Source organism: Cyclopterus lumpus, chromosome 12 (assembly GCF_009769545.1).
Source record: "Cyclopterus lumpus isolate fCycLum1 chromosome 12, fCycLum1.pri, whole genome shotgun sequence".
Classification (NCBI taxonomy): domain Eukaryota; kingdom Metazoa; phylum Chordata; class Actinopteri; order Perciformes; family Cyclopteridae; genus Cyclopterus; species Cyclopterus lumpus.
In genome coordinates this window covers 21,018,449-21,041,321 of record NC_046977.1, presented here as the reverse complement: position 1 = coordinate 21,041,321, position 22,873 = coordinate 21,018,449, and the positions used below count along the sequence as shown (strand labels likewise).

The 22,873-nt window shown below is 42.1% G+C and overlaps 1 protein-coding gene across 1 annotated transcript; it reads right to left on the bottom strand.

The window, feature by feature from the left end:
• Positions 1–2,178: 2,178 nt before the first annotated feature.
• On the bottom strand, positions 2,179–13,514 carry LOC117740326 (serine/threonine-protein phosphatase 6 catalytic subunit-like). Its single transcript, XM_034546662.1, has 8 exons — positions 13,276–13,514; positions 11,042–11,137; positions 10,828–10,893; positions 10,004–10,145; positions 9,822–9,901; positions 3,874–4,083; positions 3,514–3,801; positions 2,179–3,171 (listed from the first exon to the last, which is right to left on the bottom strand). The coding sequence occupies exons 1-7, from the start codon at positions 13,348–13,350 to the stop codon at positions 3,553–3,555; spliced, it is 918 nt and encodes a 305-aa protein (XP_034402553.1). The 5' UTR covers positions 13,351–13,514; the 3' UTR covers positions 2,179–3,171; positions 3,514–3,552.
• Positions 13,515–22,873: the final 9,359 nt, after the last annotated feature.

The window sequence follows — 22,873 nt, the reverse complement described above, 5'->3', positions numbered from 1 at the left end:
CCCCACTAGAGAGTTTATAGTACCATATTACCCCATTAGAGAGCTCATAGTACCATATTAGCCCACTAGAGAGCTCATAGTACCATAGAGAGCTCATAGTACCATATTACCCCACTAGAGAGCTCATAGTACCATATTACCCCACTAGAGAGCGCATAATACCATATTACCCCAGATAGCTCATAGTACCATATTACCCCACTAGAGAGCTCATAGTACCATATTACCCCACTAGAGAGCTCATAGTACCATAGAGAGCTCATAGTACCATATTACCCCACTAGAGAGCTCATAATACCATATTACCCCAGATAGCTCATAGTACTATATTACCCCACTAGAGAGCTCATAGTACCATATTACCCCACTAGAGAGCTCATAGTACCATATTACCCCACTAGAGAGCTCATAATACCATATTACCCCAGATAGCTCATAGTACTATATTACCCCACTAGAGAGCTCATAGTACCATATTACCTCACTAGAGAGCGCATAGTACCATATTACCCCACTAGAGAGCTCATAGTACCATATTAGCCCACTAGAGAGCTCATAATACCATATTACCCCACTAGAGAGCTCATAGTACCATATTACCCCACTAGAGAGCGCATAGTACCATATTACCCCACTATACATATATATATATATATATATATATATATATATATATATATATCTCCTTCTGTTTCATGGATTGTGGAGGTCTGGATCATGGTCCATGCCTACTACTCATTATTTATAATTTGTCATATTCATGTAATGTGTTTATGTAACTCTGTTCATTCTGTACACATGACATCTATTCATCTGTCCATCCGGGAGAGGGATCCTCCTCTGTTGCTCTCCTGAAGGTTTCTTACCTTTTTTACCTGTTGTTTTTCCTGATCCGATGTGAGGTCAAAGGTCAGGGATGTCGTATGTGTACAGATTGTAAAGCCCTCTGAGGATAATTTGTAATTTGTACTATTGGGCTATAAAATAAAGTAAATTGAATATAACCATGTTACCCTACTAAAGAGCTCATATTAGCATATTACCCCCACTAGAGCTTATAGTACCACATAAACCCACTAGAGTTTGTAGTACCATATTACCCCACTAGAGAGCTCATAGTATCATGGACTCCTACACACTGAGCTCCTCCCCCTCTCCTTCTGCATGAATGTGTGTTCCAGAAGCCAGAAATCAAGTTGTAGTTATGGATTCAGACCTCAACCGCCACATCAAGACAATTACAACATCAGCCGACTATCACCTGAAGAATAGATCAAGGATTAGAGGACTTGTGTCTCAACAGTTTATCTTCAGTAGACTTGACTACTGTAACGGTGCGTTCACAGGCCTCTGTAAAAAGTCAGTCACAACGCTGCAGCTCCAGTCCTCACTAAGACCAGGAAAGTGGATCACATCAGTCCAGTTCTGAGGTCTTTGCACTGGCTTATGAAGCACTGAATGGTCTAAATATGTTTGTGATCTGCTGCTACCCTATGAACCATCCCGACCCCTCAGGTGGTCTGGGACTGGTCTACTTCCTGTCCAACAAAGAACTGGTTTACAAAGCACTGAATGGTCTAAATATGTTTGTGATCTGCTGCTACCCTATGAACCATCCCGACCCCTCAGGTGGTCTGGGACTGGTCTACTTCCTGTCCAAGAGTCAGAACTAAACATGGAGAAGCAGCGTTCAGGTCTTCTGGTCCACATATCTGGAACAAGGTCCCTGAAAGCTGCAGGTCTGAAGACTTTTGTTTGCGGTTGCCTTTAATTTAACCAGATTGAGGATGTTAATCTGTATTTTATTTATTAAACTGCACTGCAAACTTTATTCTATTTTTAACTTTTTAATGATCTTAACTGTTTCTTTTCCATTATGTGTTGAAGCTTTTATGTGAAGCACTTTGAATTGCCTTATTGTTGAAATGTGGATACAAATGAACACATATACATATATATCTCCATCTTAATACGTGTATGCATGTAACAACCATTCGTTCTTGTTTAAAAAAAGAAATGTACACTTTAATTATCCCTGTGGGTAAATTCTTCTCTGCATTGACCCCTCCTGAGTTATTAAGGAGCAGTGGGCTGCAGTGAAGCACCTGGGGGTTCAGTGCCTTGCTCAAGGACACTTCAACATGAACTATGGGGAGAGCGGGGATGGAACCGGGTACCTTGTGGTTACGGGACGACCACTCTGCCCATGAGCTGCAGCCGCCCCTTTATTTGGGCAGAGATAAAATAAAATACAGCAGTACAACAAAACAATGTCCAGATTGTCCTTGTGTCCCTTTCTCGCCTCTTCTGCTTGTATCTCTGGTGAACGGGACGAAGACGTAAGGAAACAATTAACAAACTGCTCCAAACTTAAAAGAAATTCCCTTAAGGCCTTTCTGAGATATTGTGGTCATGAGAATGGGAAGGATGTGAGGTCACAGTGACCATGATCAATAAAATCCAATAATTTCAACAGAGTCCGAGTGACGTTTGGGCCAAATGGACCGGACAACTTGAGAATGATGATTCCGGCTACAACTGTCGAGGTATAACAAGGAGAAATGCAGAGGTCACAGGTCATGTGACACACTAGGCCACGAAATACACTCAGAAAAGGATCATTCAGAAACTGTAAGACATACCAAAAATCTAAACACAAGTTGAAAGTCTTGGAACACATTACATATTGAAATTAAGTCTTTAGCTGAAAATATGCAGAAGCAGAATAATTTCAAAGTGGAGTAGGTACAAGAGGAGCCGAAGATTCCCTCTATTGAGTTACATTGTAAAATCCTAATAATTTAAAAAAAAGGTACAAGTGGTAGAAATAAGCAAAGTAATAGCAGAAATGCCGTCAAAGTACTGACTGGTTTTACAGTGAAATGTAAGCCCTTAAAATATGAGATGCTTATAGTTTCTGTAGCGGAAAGCAGTGAGATGCTAATTCTGCATTCACAATGATAACGAAGACGATCTCGTTGAAGAAAAACTGCCAAATGTTCTCACATGAATACATTTTTCTGTATGTTGCAGCAACTATTATCATACAAAAATAGTGTGTGCAGCAACATAAGTTTTCAAAAACATTGAAAATCTAACAGAATTAAACCCACATGAACGGGCAGAATGGTGTTGAATGTGCTCAGCAGCCGTTTACACAGGACCGTCATCCTAAAAAGGAGAAAACTAGTCTTTCAAAAGCATCCATGAGACCAAACAATGATAAATAAAATATATATATATATATCACTTTATTTGAACATGTATTATTGGCAGTTACCACCAGTTTAAATGTTTTATTTGCTTAAGTGGGGGTACATAACATCAAAATTAAACCAGTCAACATCTTATTAAAATATGAAGAAATTAAAAAAGGTGTCATTTTGTCATTGGGGCTAGTTCTCCTTAACGACAGAACAAGCGAGCGAGGTGCAGACAGACTGTAGCCTGAGAAGGAACCCTCTGCTACTCAAGATGCTGTCGACCCATTCATTTCTAAAAATATGTTCTTACGTTTTAGAGCTGAGATCTCCAGAGGGCGGCTTCCTGTCATTAGAGGAAGTAGGGGGTTGTAGTTCGGGGAGGAATGACGCGCTCCGAGTCGGGCACAGCGCGGAACAGCTTGGGCTCTCGTCTGTTGACGTCCTTGAAGACCATGATGGACGCGATGTTTCCGCAGCGGTAGCAGTAGTTGGGCGCCGACCACACGGTCACCAGCTTCTCATCAAACATGAACTTGTAGCCTTCGTGAACCAGCTGATGTGCCCGGCAGATGAGCTTCAGATTGTTGATGTGCACAAACTATGACAAAATGTGAGTATTATTGATTTGACATTTTCCATTGATTGGTTTTAAATGTTGATGACAACATACCTCATTGGTAACTTTGGAGCCAAACAGCCAGCCTGCACCTCGCGGACTGATGGCCCAGGTGTCCACATCCTCTGGGTCTGACCACACCAGATCACAGAAGGCCCCCTTGTGGGGAATCTCCTGGTTGCGTTCGATGGTGCGGATCTGGTCCAAGGTCTTGATGTCAGGTGAAAGACCACCATGGACACACAGGACCTGCTCATCTATCAACTGGGATTAGACATTTAGAGATGTCATTAGACAACTGGCAATTCTGAAAATATCACATTAAAATATGACCCAAATCAGGTTTGTGAATCCAATCTGACGATCTACACTAAAACTAGACCGCTGATCTATTGCTGTATGAATTGAGGAACGGGTCAATTCAAATCAATCTAAGAACAACTTTCTAAAAGATATGTAAAATGCAAAATAGCGCCTCTTGTGCAAGAGCCAGTGAGGATGACAATGGGTTGGGAAACGTTGGCTACAGCTAGTTAGTAACTGTTACACGTCGACGGCACAGAGAGTGGTGCTCCGAATAACCGACGGTGCATCTGTAACTACATAAAACAGTCAAATGAAGAGTTTAGGTTGTTTGTGGACTTGGTGAGACGCAACAGCCTTAGCTTGGGTCCATAGTTTCTTTGTTATTGTTTAATGAGGAGTATTTGTTTCTTTGTGCGAGCGCTCAAGTTGAAAAGGTGCTGGTGATGTCACTGGGGAAGAGGCGTGTTTTGACCCCGTCTGTAACCTGAACCTCAAAAGTCAGACAGACGCGATCATAACAGCAGTGTCAACATTGCACAGGTGGGCCTGGGTCCACCCAATCGGAAGGCTTCCTGGTTTGGGGGTTCAGCAAGTGAATCGCTTGCAAATGCAAATGCCAGGATGCGAGCAGTCCTTCCTCTTTTAGCCAATGTACAGCCGGTGTTCTGCTTCAACAAGTAACCGTGCTAACTGCTGCCTCTCGGCCGAATGCATTGTGGTTGCTAGTTGTGTTGGCAACTCATTCAGGCAAGTGTAGGGGTAATAGCCTATTGGTGTGAACAGCACCTACTTAGTAGCATATGATTGGTCTTGGAGGGGCTAAGCCCACCGGGTTATGTCTGTCACCACCCACACTGGTCGGAGGTCCTTGTTATATTCAATGTCTGACATTTTCTTGTTATAGCATACCACTTTGCAGAGTACTTCATTGTTCCTGAACGCATCGCTCTCTCTCTTCCGGTTGCCAGCTTAGCAGCTCGTAATGTCTTCCTCAACCCCCCCCCCCCCCCCCCCCGCTCCCGCTCCCTCTTGCTTAGAGTGTCTCATGTTTAGCTATTCCTCTGCCTCCCTTAATGATAACGGTACATGCAACAAGTGTAGTTCATTTGCTGGTTGGAGGCAGTTCTAAGTGGGTTAGATGCACGGCTCCGCACCATCGAAGCTCAGACAGTTACGCTAGTTACGTAATTACAGTAAGATTATAATACACGCCGGCGGTAATGACTCCCGACTGCGGCGGTCGGAGGTCACTAAAATTAATGTGGAATCGGTGTGTACTTATGCCAAGACAATGTCGGACACCGTAGTTTTCTCTGGCCCTCTCCCCAATCTGATCAATGATGACATGTATAGCCGCATGTCGTCGTTCAACCGCTGGTTGTCCAGGTGGTGCCCAGCAAACAATGTGGGCTACGTAGATAACTGGAGGACTTTCTGGGGAAAGCCTGATCTGATGAGTCGAGACGGCATTCATCCCACTTGGGATGGAGGGCGTCTCATTTCTGTGAACATGGCCAAGTTGATTAACGGACTTAATCCATGACCCAGAGTTCAGATCAGGAAGCAGAAGCAGAGTTGTAGTCTTCCACCCTTCTCTGCACTTCCATTGGAGCAGTTACCCACCCTTAACCTTAACTCTATAGAGACTGTGTCTGTCCCACGGCCACTTAAATTAATTAAATCAAAAGTAACCAGAAGAGGAGTCATACAAAATAACCTCATACAGGTTAACATCACTACTGCCACAGTGCAACAAAACAGGATAATTAAATGTGGACTCCTAAATATTAGATCTCTGTCATCTAAAGCTGTATTAGTAAATGATTTAATATGAGACAATCACATTGATTTATTGTGTCTTACTGAAACCTGGCTAAGCCATGAAGAATATGTTAACCTAAATGAATCAACTCCTCCAAGTCATATTAATACTCACATTCCTCGAGGCACCGGCCGAGGAGGTGGAGTAGCAGCCATCTTTGACTCAAGCCTATTAATGAATCCTAAACCTAAACTAAACTACAACTCATTTGAAAGCCTTGTTCTTAGTCTTTCACATCCAACCTGGAAAACATTACAGCCAATCCTATTTGTTATACATTACCGGCCGCCAGGTCCATATTCAGAATTTATATCTGAATTTTCAGTGTTTATCAAGTTTAGTCCTTAAAACTGATAAGGTTATTATTGTAGGAGATTTTAATATTCATGTGGATGTTGATAATGATTGCCTTAGTACTGCATTTATCTCATTGTTGGACTCGATTGTCTTCTGTCAGAGAGTACAGAAACCCACTCACTGCTTTGGCCACACCCTCCACCTTGTTCTTACATATGGCATTGACATTGAGCATTTGGAGGTCTTCCCACAGAACCCTCTTCTGTCAGACCATTACCTCATAACTTTTGAGTTTATACTCCCGGAGTGTACACCGTTAGTCAAAAGTTTCTACACCAGATGTCTAACTGACAGTGCTGTAGCTAAATTTAAAGAAGCGATTCCTTCTGCATTTGATTCAATACCACGTCTCAATGTGACGGAGGACTCCTGTGCTAACTTTAGTCCGTCCCAGATTGATCATATTGTCGATAGTGCTACAGGCTCACTGAGAATGACACTAGACTCGATAGCCCCACTGAAGAAGAAGACAGTGAGGCAAAGGAGGTTTGCTCCCTGGTAGAACCCTCAGACCCGCGACCTAAAGCAAACTTCACCAAAGCTCCAAAGCATATGGCGTTCCACCAATCTGGAAGAATCACGCTTAGTTTGGCGAGATAGTCTTAAAACATATAAAAAGGCTCTCCGTAATGCCAGAGCAGCCTATTACTCATCAGTAATAGAGAAAAATAAGAACAACCCCAGGGTTCTCTTTAGCACTGTAGCCAGGCTGACAGAGTCACAGCTCTGTGGAGCCGTGTATTCCTATAGACCTCAGTAGTAATGACTTCATGAACTTCTTCAATGAAAAGATTTGAACTATTAGAGGCAAGATTGATGATCTCTTGCCCTCAACTACTGCCGATCTGTCATCAAGAGGAGTGGCCTTGGAAACGGCTGTATGCCCTGGTGTATATTTGGATAGCTTTTCTCCCATTAACCTAGACCAATTGTCTTCAACGGTTTCTACTTCTAAACCGTCTACCTGTCTCTTAGACCCCATCCCAACGAGCCTGCTTAAAGACGTGTTGCCTTTAATTGGCACCTCTCTGCTGGATATTGTTAATGTGTCTTTGCTAACAGGCCATGTACCACATTCCTTCAAAGTAGCTGTAATTAAACCTCTCCTGAAAAAGCCCACTCTTAATCCAGAGGTGTTGGCTAACTACAGACCGATCTCTAACCTTCCCTTCCTCTCTAAGATCCTTGAGAAAGTAGTCGCAAATCAGTTGTGTGACTTTCTACATCAGAATAGTTTATTTGAGGAGTTTCAGTCAGGATTTAGAAAACACCACAGCACAGAGACAGCACTGGTGAAAATTACAAATGACCTCCTAATTGCATCAGATAAAGGACTCATCTCCGTACTGGTCTTGTTAGACCTTAGTGTTGCGTTCGACACCATTGATCATGACATCCTATTACAGAGACTGGATCAGTCGATTGGCATTTCAGGTACCGCACTAAGTTGGTTTAAATCCTATTTATCAGATCGATCTCAGTTTGTATTTGTAAACGATGAAGCCTCAATGACCACCAACGTTAATCACGGAGTTCCACAAGGTTCTGTGCTTGGACCAATTTTATTTACCTTATATATGCTTCCTTTGGGCAACATTATCAGGAAACACTGCATAAACTTTCATTGCTATGCAGACGATACTCAATTATATATATGGATCAAACCAGAGACCAACCAGCTCGCTGAAATTCAAGAATGTCTTAAAGACATAAAAACATGGATGACCTGCAACTTCCTGATGTTAAACTCAGACAAAACTGAAGTTATTTTACTGGCCCTGAACACCTCAGAGATCAATTATCTGGTGATGTGGTTTCTGTAGATGGCATTGCCCTGGCATCCAACACCACTGTAAAGAATCTCTAGTTATCTTTGACCGAGACTTGTCCTTTAACTCCACGTTAAGCAAATCTCAAGGATTGCATTTTTTCATCTACGTAACATTTCAAAAATCAGGCACATCTTGTCTCAAAAAGATGCAGAAAAGCTGGTTCACGCTTTTGTTACTTCCAGACTAGATTACTGCAACTCCTTATTATCAGGCTGCCCTAATAAGTCTCTTAAGTCCCTCCAGTTGATCCAGAATGCTGCAGCTCGTGTACTCACAAAAACTAAGAAAAGAGATCACATGACTCCTGTATTAGCTGCTCTGCACTGGCTCCCTGTAAAATCAAGAATCACATTTAAAATTCTTCTCCTCACCTACAAAGCCTTGATTGGTGATGCACCATCATATCTTAAGGAGCTTGTAGTACCATATTGCCCCACTAGAGAGCTGCGCTCACTAAATGCGGGGTTACTTGTGGTTCCTAGAGTCCTAAAAAGTAGGATGGGAGCCAGCGCCTTCAGTTATCAAGCTCCTCTTTTATGGAACCAGCTTCCACTTTCAGTCCGGGAGGCAGACACAGTCACCTCATTCAAGAATAGACTTAAGACTTTCCTCTTTAATAGTGCTTATAGTTAGGGCTGAATCAGGTTTGCCCTGGTCGAGCCCCTTGATATGCTGCTATAGGCTTATAGGCTGCTGAGGGATGTTTTAGGATACACTGAGCACCTATCTCCTCTTCTCTCTCTCCTTATGGATGAATTTACATCTCTCCATTGCACCTTATTAACTCTGCTTCCTCCCCGGAGTCTTTGTGACTTCACGTCTCATAGGGTCCATTGGACCTGGAGGTGTCTGATGCCTGGTGAGCCGGCCTCCCGTTGGCCCTGCTGATGCCCCGCCCCCTCCTCTCTACCTCCTTCTGTTTCATGGATTGGAGTTCCATTCATACATTGTCATATTCATGTAATGTGTTTATGTAACTCTGTAACTCTGTTCATTCTGTACACAAGACATCTATTCATCTGTCCATCCGGGGAGAGGGATCCTCCTCTGTTGCGTTTTTCCTATACAGATGTGAGGTCAAAGGTCAGGGATGTCGTATGTGTACAGATTGTAAAGCCCTCTGAGGATAATTTGTAATATTGGGCTATACACAATAAACTGAATTGAATTGAATTTACCAACCAGCCCTCATAATCCAATTTGAGTTTGGCATAGAAGGGTGCGTTTAAGTTCTGTGGTGGAGCTAAAGCGGGTTAGGTTAGCCTTCCGGGAGAATGGTTTACAATAACCAGTCAATACAATCAAGACTTTATGACAGTCATGTCTGATGACGATGTGTATTCACTGTTGAGTTTTCATGAATGTTATGTTGTCAGACTTTTACTTTAGCACATGAAAGCACCCACGGTCAAATTCACAGACTTGATAATTATTCAAACTCTAAACTTAGGTCAGTTTAACAGTAAGTTAAAGTTTAAAATCAGTGTAGATGTGTTTTTACTATTACGCATTAGCTGTGTTGAGCAATTTTCAATTCTCTCCTTGGTAGAAAGGAAACACTATTTAAAGCTCCACAGACATGAAACATGTTATAAAGGATTTATTTTTCTAATCTCTGAATTGATCCATGGGGTGAACACATTCTAGTCATGTTACAACAGGCAATGTAATCAAAGTAAACTTACAGCCGCCACAGTCAGCATGTCAAACACTTTGGTGCAATACCGCCAGGCATTTGCATTTCCATATTTAGTTTGGCACTCATCTACAAAATATGCAAAACATACATGGCAACATGGGTTGATGAGCTTGTGAAACAGAGAACATTTGCATGTATAAAGAGTAACAGTGAAGCATGTAAACTCACCATAAAAGCCGTACACTTGTGTTATTTGTCTGCTCTCATGGTTTCCACGTAGAAGAGTGATGCGATCCGGCCACTTTGCTTTCAAAGCTAGCAGATGTGTAAATGTCTCCAAGCTATAATATCCTCTGTCTACGAAGTCTCCCTAGAGGGGAACGCCAACGCCATTAGTGAACACGAAACATGAATGTCCAGGACACAGTGCACCTTCATCTCTGAACAAGATGGGGACAGAATCATTGGAGTTACACGTTTGATACTTTTTAAAAACCTTGTACTCGTCAAAGCAACATGCAAATATTACGTTTCACTGTGGAATATGTCACGTGACAAAAGCTGAGCTTCCATTTCAAATGGGACTTTAATGAGATGGTGGAAAGTTAAGGTAAATATCAATTTTATATCAATAATATAAAAATAGGTAAAAATCAAAACACATTATGTCCCAACCCATTTTGAACTGAACTTTTGTTGGATGCCCTCTTGCATTTAATTCTTATGAAAATGCCACAATGGACGAGGAACAACTGTTTGGGGAAGTTGCGATGAGTTATCTGTAACATACGTCCTCATTTCATCACAAAAACGGAAATAAGTTGGCGGCTGGCTGGAGGGAGATCGAAAGTTTCCTTCTTGCTGTTGGCTAAATTGTATGTTTTGTTATAGTAAATATCACAATATTCAAAGTGTTTTCTGTTTTTAAAAGTACAAATGTAGATAGCAAGCACTACTTGCCCATCTTTTAAGTGGTGGTGAGTTCACAGCTGATATGTGGTTTGTTTACATGACATTGAACACCCCAACTTAGGTAAATCAAGAAAACTTACCATGAAAATGTAATTTGTGTCTGGAACTTGGCCTCCAGTTCTGAAGAGCTCACAAAGATCATAAAACTAGACAGGACAATAAATAATTTATTCTTGATTAATTAGAAGAAAGACAGACAATGATTGTTCAAATGTGCCACACTATTAGCAATACAAGGAAACATTAACACACACACACACACACACACACACACACACACACACCTCTACCTACCTGACCATGGATATCTCCACAAACAGTAACTGGAGTAGAGACTGGCTGAACATTTGATTCTTCCAGCAGTAGGTCACATACATAATCACATAATCTCTGAAAAAGTAAAACATGACAATAGTTAGTAGTAGTCAGTCATGCATTTACAATACAGCTTTATAACATGCCAGCTGACTGGTCTACTGTGTTTCAGCCAAGATAAGAAATAATGAGCAGAGCAGCTTTTGGAACTACAAACTAATGTAGCTCTTCAATCTTAAACACTAAAGTTTGACAGTACAGATGACGGCGACATTTATTCTTTCCTAATTTGACAATAAGGCATCAACAAGGCTGATAAATATTCTCATCTTGTTTTCAACAGCCGTCGTATGAAAACCAGACGAAACACCGGCACAACAGAACATTTGGGTCAGGTTATATTGGTGAATCCCAACCATAGACCGCATAGAAGAAGTGGACCCATTGGTAGTCTGGCATTGTATTCTAGCCTTTGTTCTTTTTATGTCAACTTGGTCCTTGTTGTTAAAACTAAGAGCCAATCAGCTCTTTGATTGCTGTGGTGCCGGGCTCTAAAAACTGTGGCCAAGTCAGACACAAATCTAAGAGGCATGCCTTGTGCGGTGGTGGCCTGGCTCCTCTCAAACCAGCCTCTTATTTAAAATGCAAATTGCTGTTTGTAACCAGGCAGCAACCTCCAGTTCTGAAAAGTGTCTTGAACTTGCATTCTCTCTCTCTCATCAAAATCCAAGGTGGCGGAGGCAAAAACACCAAGATGAAGGTTCAACATGGCAGTGCACGAACCAATGGGTCACGTCACAACGACTACTTCCTATTTTCAGCCTGTGTTCGTAACAATAGATGTCGATGCCGTTTTGTTAAATGCCACAGCTCTTTAATAACCCACAGGAAGAGCGCCAGACTTTGAAGCAAATTGTCTATAAATCGCCAAATGGAGGAATTACAATTTCCAGGTCACGTGATGCCATGGGGTCCAGCAGGACCTTTTCTCAAAGACTTACATTGGGAGAGAAGTCTGTAACTCAGCTGATAATTCTTAGAGGCAAATCAATTTCCCAGAACGAATATATTAATAATCATATTTTCATTTATTTAGTCCTAAAAGTTGGTAAATGCATAACTAGTCTGTTTTAATCCCTCAGTTTATGTGACTGCGTCCCAAGAATGACACTGGACCCTGGGCTGGGAGGCAGGTTAAAGGAACCACTGGTGTGCTTGCTCTATGGGCCCATAATGCAGAAGATATGGGTCATTAAATTCAGAAGTCAAAATTTTAGTGTGATTATTTTTGCTTCCCGATAAATGGGGCATCCTTCAATGCGGTATCCAATTATCTTTAAACATTGATGCTCTTTGTGCCATCTGACATCACACACTGGGGAGACGTGATGCCGTAGTCGATAGTGTAATGGCTCATCTTGTTCACGGCAGTATTGTGGAATCAAGGGTGCTTGGTGCTCAAACATAGCCAACGTTGATGGGCAATGTTTCCCTGAGTTGTACTTTGTAAAGATGTATCGTCATATTATCGGTCCAGAGAAGTGTTGTATTGCTGCCGTTTACATTCCTCCTGTTGGTTGAAGGTTCAACAGGGTAAAGACCAGAAAGCATGCTGAGACAGCAGCTTACAATGTGTAGATAGCTGGTTTGTTCCTTCTAAAGAATAAAGCAGAAATATGAAGCCAGTAAACTGGGGCCTGGCTCTGCGACACTGTAGTATGACAGATCAAATGCCAAAGACACACAGGAAATCAACACCTCCCATAAACAATAACGTCACAAGCGTTTTATTTAACGTAACCTTTATACCTGTGACGTAACTCAGGTAGCAACATGGCCCCACGTATCTCCGGTGATACCGCCGCATCGCTCCCGGTACAGACTCACGGGGGACCGGACTGCCGTGGTTCCCGTGTCTCGCAAGAACCGGAACACGTAGCTAGCCTAGCCGTGAGCTAACGTTGAGCTAGCTCTAGCTTTAGCTAACCATGAACAGCTACCGCGTCCTTTATGAACTAGTTTCCATAAAGGACGCGGTAGCCGGCGATGGCGTTCACCAGAGACCCTGGTAAAATATCATAATCATAACCAGCCTTTCTACCTGCGATAACCACTGTTAACGTGAACTAGCCAAGCTAGTTGAGCAGACATTGTCGATGGCTTCCACTAATACTATAAAACCAGTCCCCTTTGCTCTCAGCTCCGTGACTCACCTTCAGGTCATTCTCCGGCAGGTATTTGCAGTGTCTCGCTATTTCAACGTACTTGTCGAGGTCCAAAGGAGCCATTCTCAAAACGCTGAACCCAGAACACGGCTCAAGTAGTTAGCCAGCTAGCCAGTTCCAGTTCCTCCTCCTCTTCCTCTTCCTCTTCCTCTTCTTCTTCTTCATCTTCTTCTTCTTCACCGTTCCTTCATTTTCGTGTTTCATCGCTGCTGTCAATTCACTTAAACTCAGTTACTCACATCCTGTAAAAACCTTCAAAATAAAGGTCTTCCATAACGAAACAGTCCTCCAATAATAACAGATTCCTAGGTTAAGTCAGGTATGCAATACAAAAGTAATATTTTATGTATTTTATCCCAACTCTTGATTATGGAAACTTTAAAGAAAATACCAGAGGCTGTTTTTATACTTTTATTTCGAAGGAATCATTATAAAGGCATTATCTCCAGTCAACTTGACTTATTCTACTGCGTTTGGTGTGCAGGGAAAATGCAACAGCGCCCCCTGTTGACACGATGAAAACTGATCTCCCAAGAGCTCTAGGTGCATTTGTTTGTTTGTAGGTTTAATGTGTTGTTTTGGTCATGTTGTTCTTTAGGCTAGTTACGTCATTGTGTGTTGTGTTTTAACAATGAACATATTGCTCCTATGTAGTAACTGTAGTACCCTCGTCATAGCAGCAGAGGGCATACCAGGGCCAGAGAGCACATGCAGGACAATGTTGATTTGATTCTCAGTAAGAAGACCTGGTATGGAAGCGCATTTATGACGCTGTGATAGTATCTCATAATTATGACTTACTATCTTATAATTATGACTTAGCATCCCGTAATTATGAGATACTGACTAAGACGTATTCCACACAGGGTGGGAGTTTTTGAGAGCAGCAACGTTGTTTTTGTAGGAGACTTTTCTGAAAATGAGCAACAGAATTACTTTAGAAGAGCCTGAGGTGTAAATCATTCAGCACCATGGACAGAGGTAAGGTAATCCTACTTTAGAAGAGCCTGAGGTGTAAATCATTCAGCACCATGGACAGAGGTAAGGTAATCCTACTTTAGAAGAGCCTGAGGTGTAAATCATTCAGCACCATGGACAGAGGTAAGGTAATCCTACTTTAGAAGAGCCTGAGGTGTAAATCATTCAGCACCATGGACAGAGGTAAGGTAATCCTACTTTAGAAGAGCCTGAGGTGTAAATCATTCAGCAATCCTCTCAGAAAAGAAGTTAAAATATATATTTTTATTCTGTGTTTGTCGGATTCCCTCACCACGGCTGGTGACGCAACATTCACCTTGTCAGGATGTGTAGTGTTGTCGTGTTTCCTGTTTTATTTTGAAGTCCTTGTCTCTCGTGTCCTCTGTTTCTCTGCACTTCCTGTCCCTGTGATTGTCTGCCCTGTCCCTGATTGTTTCCTCCTGTGTCCAATCACCTGCACCAGCCCTGTGTATTTAAGTCCTGTTTGTGTCATTCCCCTTTGTCGGTTCGTCTTGTGTTGATCACTGAAGATCATGTGTGTGAGCTTGTTTTGTCTGTGTTGAAGCCTGTTGTGCAATAAAGTTGCCTTTCCCACGTTGACGGCGTTTGGGTCCAGTTACCTGCAGCTGCACATAACACACCTGGCTTTAGGCTACATCTTCACAGTCTTCATCAGCAAAATAATAATTAAACTGCAATAGTTAAGAGTAATAATAATAACTAGATTGGCACTCAATCAAATGCATGATTTTCAGGTAAGACAGTAATTTCTTGGACATGACATGGAGTCTATATTTTCATTAGTACAAATATTGTTGAAGTTAGAATTTAGGATCATAGAACTGTCACTTTAGATGTGACACTTTTCACATGCTGCTACAGCTATACATGGCTGACTGAGGTGGGAATGGATGTAACTCTCTTTTAATCTCATTAACCCTGAATTGACACCTACACACACAAACACACGCACACACACACACTCACACACACACATTTTTTGTTCACCATAGCTGATGTTCTCTTCTAAAGCTGTTTCCAAGGCAACTCCACTTGAGGACAGACCGGCACTGGTTGAGGACAGATCATCAATCTTGCCTCTAATAGTTAGAGAAGCTTTTCATATATATTTATATATATATATATATATATATATATATATATATATATATATATATATATATATATGTGTGTATATATGTATGTATATATACACATATATAAATACAGGTATATATATGTATATATATATACAGCCAAAGTTTGGACACACCTGATGTATGTTAATTTTTTTTCCTTCAATGATGACTATTGTAGAAATAAAAAGAGTATATTTTATTTTAGTAAAAAGTTATTATTTACATTTGTTTGTTTGTAGTTTATATATGTAAATATATATATATATACACTTTGAAAGTGTCTATATTGGTCCACCCTATTTTGAGTTAAAACTACACTTTTAAAAGTGTTACATGTTCAACACTGTGATAGAGTTGAAGCAACTCTCTCAATAGTTGACAGTTAACACCAGTCAACACAGGCCAGTGTTGAATTTACACAACACTAGTGTGCAGTGTCAGAATGTAACACTATCTGTGTATTCTGTTTTAACACCGACTAGAGTTGCTGAGCTGTGTAACACTATAGAGGATTTAAAATGAAACTCTTGTAGAGTTGTTTTATATTTTCAAACACTGTAGGGAGTTATAATCCCTAATGCTATACATGATACAATTTTACTTTTGAATTCAGTATATTCCTAGTACTTAATCACAAAGAAGAAAATTATCAATACAAAAGTGTGTTCAAATAAAACACAAACATAGCATTTGCATTACAATAACATTTCTTAATTGGCTGTCTCAATAGCACAGGTCACACAACACAATAGCACGGGTCACACAACATGACAATGTGGCACAATGTATATTTTCATCCATCTCTATAATAAACTCATCAATAGAAATAACAGAAAATGAATCATCCCTCTCCTTGATCCGCCTCTTTCAAACAAGCAGACTTCTGGAGGATGGGTAACACTAGCTGTAGTGTAAAATCAACACTGTAGAGTTTTTTGCAGAATATGACATTTGACTCCCTGTATTAACACCAACTCTTTTTGAAGAATAACTATCTGTTGATCACTAAACCTGAGTTGAAATAACTCTATATTTTAACACTCAACCCTAACACTGAAAATGCAACACGTTTGATTTTGCTGTGTGGGTAAATTTAGGAGGTTAAAGACCAGTCGAGCTGCTGCATTCTGGATGAGCTGTAGAGGTCGAATGGCATTAACAGGTAGACCTGAAGGAGGGAGTTGCAGTAGTCTAGATGTGAGATGATCAGAGCCTGGACCAGAGCCTGGACCAGTGCCTGGACCAGAGCCTGAACCAGAGCCTGGACCAGAGCCTGGACCAGAACCTGGACCAGAACCTGTGCCGCCTTCTGAGTGAGAAGGGGTCGTATTCTCCTGATGTTGTACAGCATGTACCTACAGGAGCGTGTTATTGTGGTAATGTTGGCAGTCAGGGAGAGTTGACTGACAGGTGTCACACCGAGGTTCCTGGCAGTCGGAGTCGGAGCCAACACTGAGTTGTTGAAGTTAATAGTTAGGTCGTGGGTGGGAGAGCCTTTTCCTGGAAGGAGGAGAAGTTCAGTCTTGTCCGGGTTAATTTTCAGGTGGTGAGCGGACATCCACTGAGAGATGTCAGTCAGACATCCACTGAGAGATGTCAGTCAGACATCCACTGAGAGATGTCAGTCAGACATCCACTGAGAGATGTCAGACAGACATCCACTGAGAGATGTCGGTCAGACATCCACTGAGAGATGTCAATCAGACATCCACTGAGAGATGTCAGTCAGACATCCACTGAGAGATGTCAGTCAGACATCCACTGAGAGATGTCAGTCAGACAGGCAGAGATTCATGCTGCTACCTGTTGTGGCATCACAAGGGGACAGGTAGTGGAGGGGCGGTACATTCCCACTCAGGATCAGCGGCCACCCCACATAATGGCCGCCATGGCCGACACTACATCTCCCAGACTGCCTCATCACTCACCCAGCTGCAGGTTCTTAAGGCACCTAATTGAGGCTGGGAAGCCTAATAAAGGAGAGAGTGGAGCACACATGGAGAGGAGCTGGACAAGCAGGTCAGCCATGAGGAGTAAAGGAGAGCCATGGACTACGAAGAGGAGGACCCTGTAACCTTGACCTTGACTTTGACTTGTTATGTTTTGTTTGTTTAAGGAACTATTTTCTCCTCCGGGATGCTTTATGTTTATTCATGGACTCTTTTTGATTTTTGATTAAATTAATCTCCTGAGTTGCTTTTGGCAGGGAACAATAAACCTGACCCTTTAATTTAAACCTTCTGATTGTGCCTGTTTTTCACTCTCTCTTGCACTGCCCCATCCTAGTCGGTCCTAGGGACAGCGTGTGACACAACACTGTGTTTCGGATTGGGGAAACGAGAGGATCAATTGGGTGTCATCAGCATAGCTGTGGTAGGTGAAGCCATGCGAGCGAATGACAGAGCCGAGAGAGTTGGTGTACAGAGAGAAGAGAAGAGGACCAAGGACTGAGCCCTGAGGGACCCCAGTAGTCAGAGGACAAGGCTCAGACACAGATCCTCTCCAGGTTACCCGGTAAGAGCGGTCGGTGAGGTAGGATGAGAAGAGTGAGAGCGCGGTGCCTGAGATACCAGGTCCTGGAGGGAGGACATGAGGATCTGGTGGTTCACTGTGTCAAAGGCAGCGGAAAGGTCTAGAAGGATAAGGACAGAGGAGAGAGAGGATGCTCTAGCAGTGTGAAGGATAAGGACAGAGGAGAGAGAGGCTGCTCTAGCAGTGTGAAGGATAAGGACAGAGGAGAGAGGATTCTCTAGTAGTGTGAAGGATAAGGACAGAGGAGAGAGAGGATGCTTTAGCAGTGTGAAGGATAAGGACAGAGGAGAGAGGATTCTCTTGTAGTGTGAAGGATAAGGACAGAGGAGAGAGAGGATGCTGTAGCAGTGTGAAGGATAAGGACAGAGGAGAGAGGCTGCTCTAGTGTGAAGGATAAGGACAGAGGAGAGAGAGGCTGCTCTAGTGTGAAGGATAAGGACAGAGGAGAGAGAGGCTGCTCTAGCAGTGTGAACCTGCTCAGAGACAGCAAGGAGGGCAGTCTCTGTTGAGTGGCCTTGAATCCAGACTGGTGGGGGTCTAGAAGGTTGTTACTGTGGAGAAAGGAGGAGACTTGGTTAAAGATAGCTCGCTCTAGAGTTTTGGAAAGGAAGTGGAGGAGAGAGACAGGTCTGTAGTTGTTGACTTCAGGTCTGTAGTTGTTGACTTCAGATGGGTCGAGAGTGGGTTTCTTCAGGAGAGGGTTGACTCCGCCTCCTTCAGAGAGTTAGGGAAACAGCCGGTTGAGAGGGAGGTGTTAATAAGATGGGTGAGAAAGGGAAGAAGGTCCGGAGCAATAGACTGGAGAATGTGAGACGGGATGGGGTCAAGGGGGCAGGTGGTTGGGGGGTCAGAGGTTACCAAGGTAAGAACTTGATTAGGAGACAGAAGGATAAAAGAGGAAAACAAGGGGGAAGAAGGTGAAGTTACTGGAGGTGTAGTTATGGAAGATGGATTAGTAAATGAAGAGCGAATGTCGTCTATCTTTTTTGTAAAGTAGTCAACAAAGTGGCTTGGTAGAAGGGTGGAGGGAGGGGGGGGACCAAGGGGGTCAAGGAGGTTGGAAAAGATAGAGCTTTTTGGGAAAAAAAGAAGATTGAATTTTAGTTTGGTAGAAAGAGCTTTTGGCTGCAGAGATAGAGGCAGAGAAGAAGGAGAGAAGAGATTGATAGACGAGCAGGTCGTCTGCATGTTTAGATATTCACCATTTCCTTTATGATTCTCACATGGTGGCTCTCTCTGAGCACCGAGTCAGACAACCACAGAGCCAGAGAGGACTTGAGGACCGGTCATGTCTTAAGAGGTCAGAGAGAATCAAGAGATGAAGACAGATGAGAGTGTCTGTGGCAGAGTTAGGATGCAGGAGTCAGTTGAAGGGAGGGCTGATGGTGATGGTGCATCACCAATCAAGGCTTTGTTGGATTTTACAGGGAGCCAGTGCAGAGCAGCTAATACAGGAGTCATGTGATCTCTTTTGTTAGTTTTTGTGAGTACACGAGCTGCAGCATTCTGGATCAACTGGAGGGACTTAAGAGACTTATTAGAGCAGCCTGATAATAAGGAGTTGCAGTAATCTAGTCTGGAAGTAACAAACGCGTGAACCAGCTTTTCTGCATCTTTTTGAGACAAGATGTGCCTGATTTTTGAAATGTTACGTAGATGAAAAAATGCAGTCCTTGAGATTTGCTTAACGTGGAGTTAAAGACAAGTCTCGGTCAAAGATAACTAGAGATTCTTTACAGTGGTGTTGGATGCCAGGGCAATGCCATCTACAGAAACCACATCACCAGATAATTGATCTCTGAGGTGTTCAGGGCCAGTAAAATAACTTCAGTTTTGTCTGAGTTTAACATCAGGAAGTTGCAGGTCATCCATGTTTTTATGTCTTTAAGACATTCTTGAATTTTAGCGAGATGGTTGGTCTCCTCTAGTTTGATCGATAGATATAATTGAGTATCGTCTGCATAGCAATGAAAGTTTATGCAGTGTTTCCTGATAATGTTGCCCAAAGGAAGCATATATAAGGTAAATAAAATTGGTCCAAGCACAGAACCTTGTGGAACTCCGTGATTAACGTTGGTGGTCATTGAGGCTTCATCGTTTACAAATACAAATTGAGATCGATCTGATAAATAGGATTTAAACCAACTTAGTGCGGTACCTGAAATGCCAATCGACTGATCCAGTCTCTGTAATAGGATGTCATGATCAATGGTGTGGACCGCAGCACTAAGGTCTAACAAGACCAGTATGGAGATGAGTCCTTTATCAGCACTAAGGTCTAATAAGACCAGTACAGAGATGAGTCCTTTATCAGCACTAAGGTCTAACAAGACCAGTACAGAGATGAGTCCTTTATCAGCACTAAGGTCTAATAATACCAGTACGGAGATGAGTCCTTTATCAGCACTAAGGTCTAATAAGACCAGTACAGAGATGAGTCCTTTATCAGCACTAAGGTCTAATAAGACCAGTACAGAGATGAGTCCTTTATCAGCACTAAGGTCTAATAATACCAGTACGGAGATGAGTCCTTTATCAGCACTAAGGTCTAATAAGACCAGTACAGAGATGAGTCCTTTATCAGCACTAAGGTCTAACAAGACCAGTACAGAGACGAGTCCTTTATCAGCACTAAGGTCTAACAAGACCAGTACAGAGATGAGTCCTTTATCAGCACTAAGGTCTAACAAGACAAGTACAGAGATGAGTCCTTTATCAGCACTAAGGTCTAACAAGACCAGTACAGAGATGAGTCCTTTATCAGCACTAAGGTCTAACAAGACAAGTACATAGATGAGTCCTTTATCAGCACTAAGGTATAACAAGACCAGTACAGAGATGAGTCCTTTATCAGCACTAAGGTCTAATGAGACCAGTACGGAGATGAGTCCTTTATCAGCACTAAGGTCTAATGAGACCAGTACAGAGATGAGTCCTTTATCAGCACTAAGGTCTAACAAGACCAGTACAGAGATGAGTCCTTTATCAGCACTAAGGTCTAATAATACCAGTACAGAGATGAGTCCTTTATCAGCACTAAGGTCTAACAAGACCAGTACAGAGATGAGTCCTCTATCAGCACTAAGGTCTAACAAGACCAGTACAGAGATGAGTCCTTTATCAGCACTAAGGTCTAACAAGACAAGTACAGAGATGAGTCCTTTATCAGCACTAAGGTCTAACAAGACCAGTACAGAGATGAGTCCTCTATCAGCACTAAGGTCTAACAAGACCAGTACAGAGATGAGTCCTTTATCAGCACTAAGGTCTAACAAGACAAGTACAGAGATGAGTCCTTTATCAGCACTAAGGTCTAACAAGACCAGTACAGAGATGAGTCCTTTATCAGCACTAAGGTCTAATAATACCAGTACAGAGATGAGTCCTTTATCAGCACTAAGGTCTAACAAGACCAGTACAGAGATGAGTCCTTTATCAGCACTAAGGTCTAACAAGACCAGTACGGAGATGAGTCCTTTATCAGCACTAAGGTCTAACAAGACCAGTACAGAGATGAGTCCTTTATCAGCACTAAGGTCTAACAAGACCAGTACAGAGATGAGTCCTTTATCAGCACTAAGGTCTAATAATACCAGTACAGAGATGAGTCCTTTATCAGCACTAAGGTCTAACAAGACCAGTACAGAGATGAGTCCTTTATCAGCACTAAGGTCTAATAATACCAGTACAGAGATGAGTCCTTTATCAGCACTAAGGTCTAACAAGACCAGTACGGAGATGAGTCCTTTATCTGATGCAATTAGGAAGTCATTTGTAATTTTCACCAGTGCTGTCTCTGTGGTGTGGTGTTTTCTAAATCCTGACTGAAACTGGCATTACGGAGAGCCTTTTTATATGTTTTAAGACTATCTCTCCAAACTAAGCGTGATTCTTCCAGATTGGTGGAACGCCATATGCTTTGGAGCTTTCGTGAAGTTTGCTTTAGGTCGCGGGTCTGAGGGTTATACCAGGGAGCAAACCTCCTTTGCCTCACTGTCTTTTTCTTCAGTGGGGCTATCGAGTCTAGTGTCATTCTCAGTGAGCCTGTAGCACTATCGACAAGATGATCCATCTGGGACGGACTAAAGTTAGCACAGGAGTCCTCCGTCACATTGAGACGTGGTATTGAATCAAATGCAGAAGGAATCGCTTCTTTAAATGTAGCTACAGCACTGTCAGTTAGACATCTGGTGTAGAAACTTTGGACTAACGGTGTACACTCTCTACCTCCTTCTGTTTCATGGATTGTGAAGGTCTGGATCATGCCTACTACTCATTATTCATACATTTCTGTCATATTCATTGAATGTGTAACTCTGTAACTCTGTTCATTCTGGTCACATGACATCTATTCATCTGTCCATCCGGGGAGAGGGATCCTCCTCTGTTGCTCTCCTGAAGGTTTCTTCACTTTTTTCCCATTGAACGATTACAACTCTGCTTCTGCTTCCTGATCTGAATTAATAATATCTTGTAGAGGTACTAACTAAAGGTAATACGTTGAAGGACTGTGGTACATGGCCTGTTAGTAAAGAAACATTGATAGTATCTTGTAGATGTACTGACGGTCATCCCACCTCTCACTCTCTACCAGTCCCTCCCATATGTAGCTAGGATGATTGACAGCTTCACAGGTCATGATACCTTCAATGCCTGAACTCAGAAGGAACTCACTAGAACCTTTCTTCTTATCAACAACTTTTTTATGTAAACACAATAACACTTAACGTAACAGGTTAACGTTACATGTCACTCTGTCCGTTACAATATTATTTAGTTTTAAGAAGCAAAATAAGTCTTCATTATATAATATTATTAATTATTTTGTTACTAATGCATTTTATTGTTCTTTTTTTTTAAATTGTCAGACAGATTTATTAAATGAGCCCACAAAGATCTTGCTTTAGTTAAAGTTGAACATTTATTTCTTCTCTCTC

What these genes read in the sequence shown, in the direction of transcription:
- LOC117740326 (XM_034546662.1), bottom strand. Translation starts at nt 13,350, where the DNA reads ATGGCTCCTTTGGACCTCGACAAGTACGTTGAAATAGCGAGACACTGC. An exon ending in TGCCGGAGAATGACCTGAAG is followed by an intron (nt 11,138 to 13,275) that starts GTGAGTCACGGA and finishes TTACTTTTTCAG; the next exon opens with AGATTATGTGATTATGTATG. An exon ending in ACATGCTGACTGTGGCGGCT is followed by an intron (nt 4,084 to 9,821) that starts GTAAGTTTACTT and finishes GTCTAATCCCAG; the next exon opens with TTGATAGATGAGCAGGTCCT.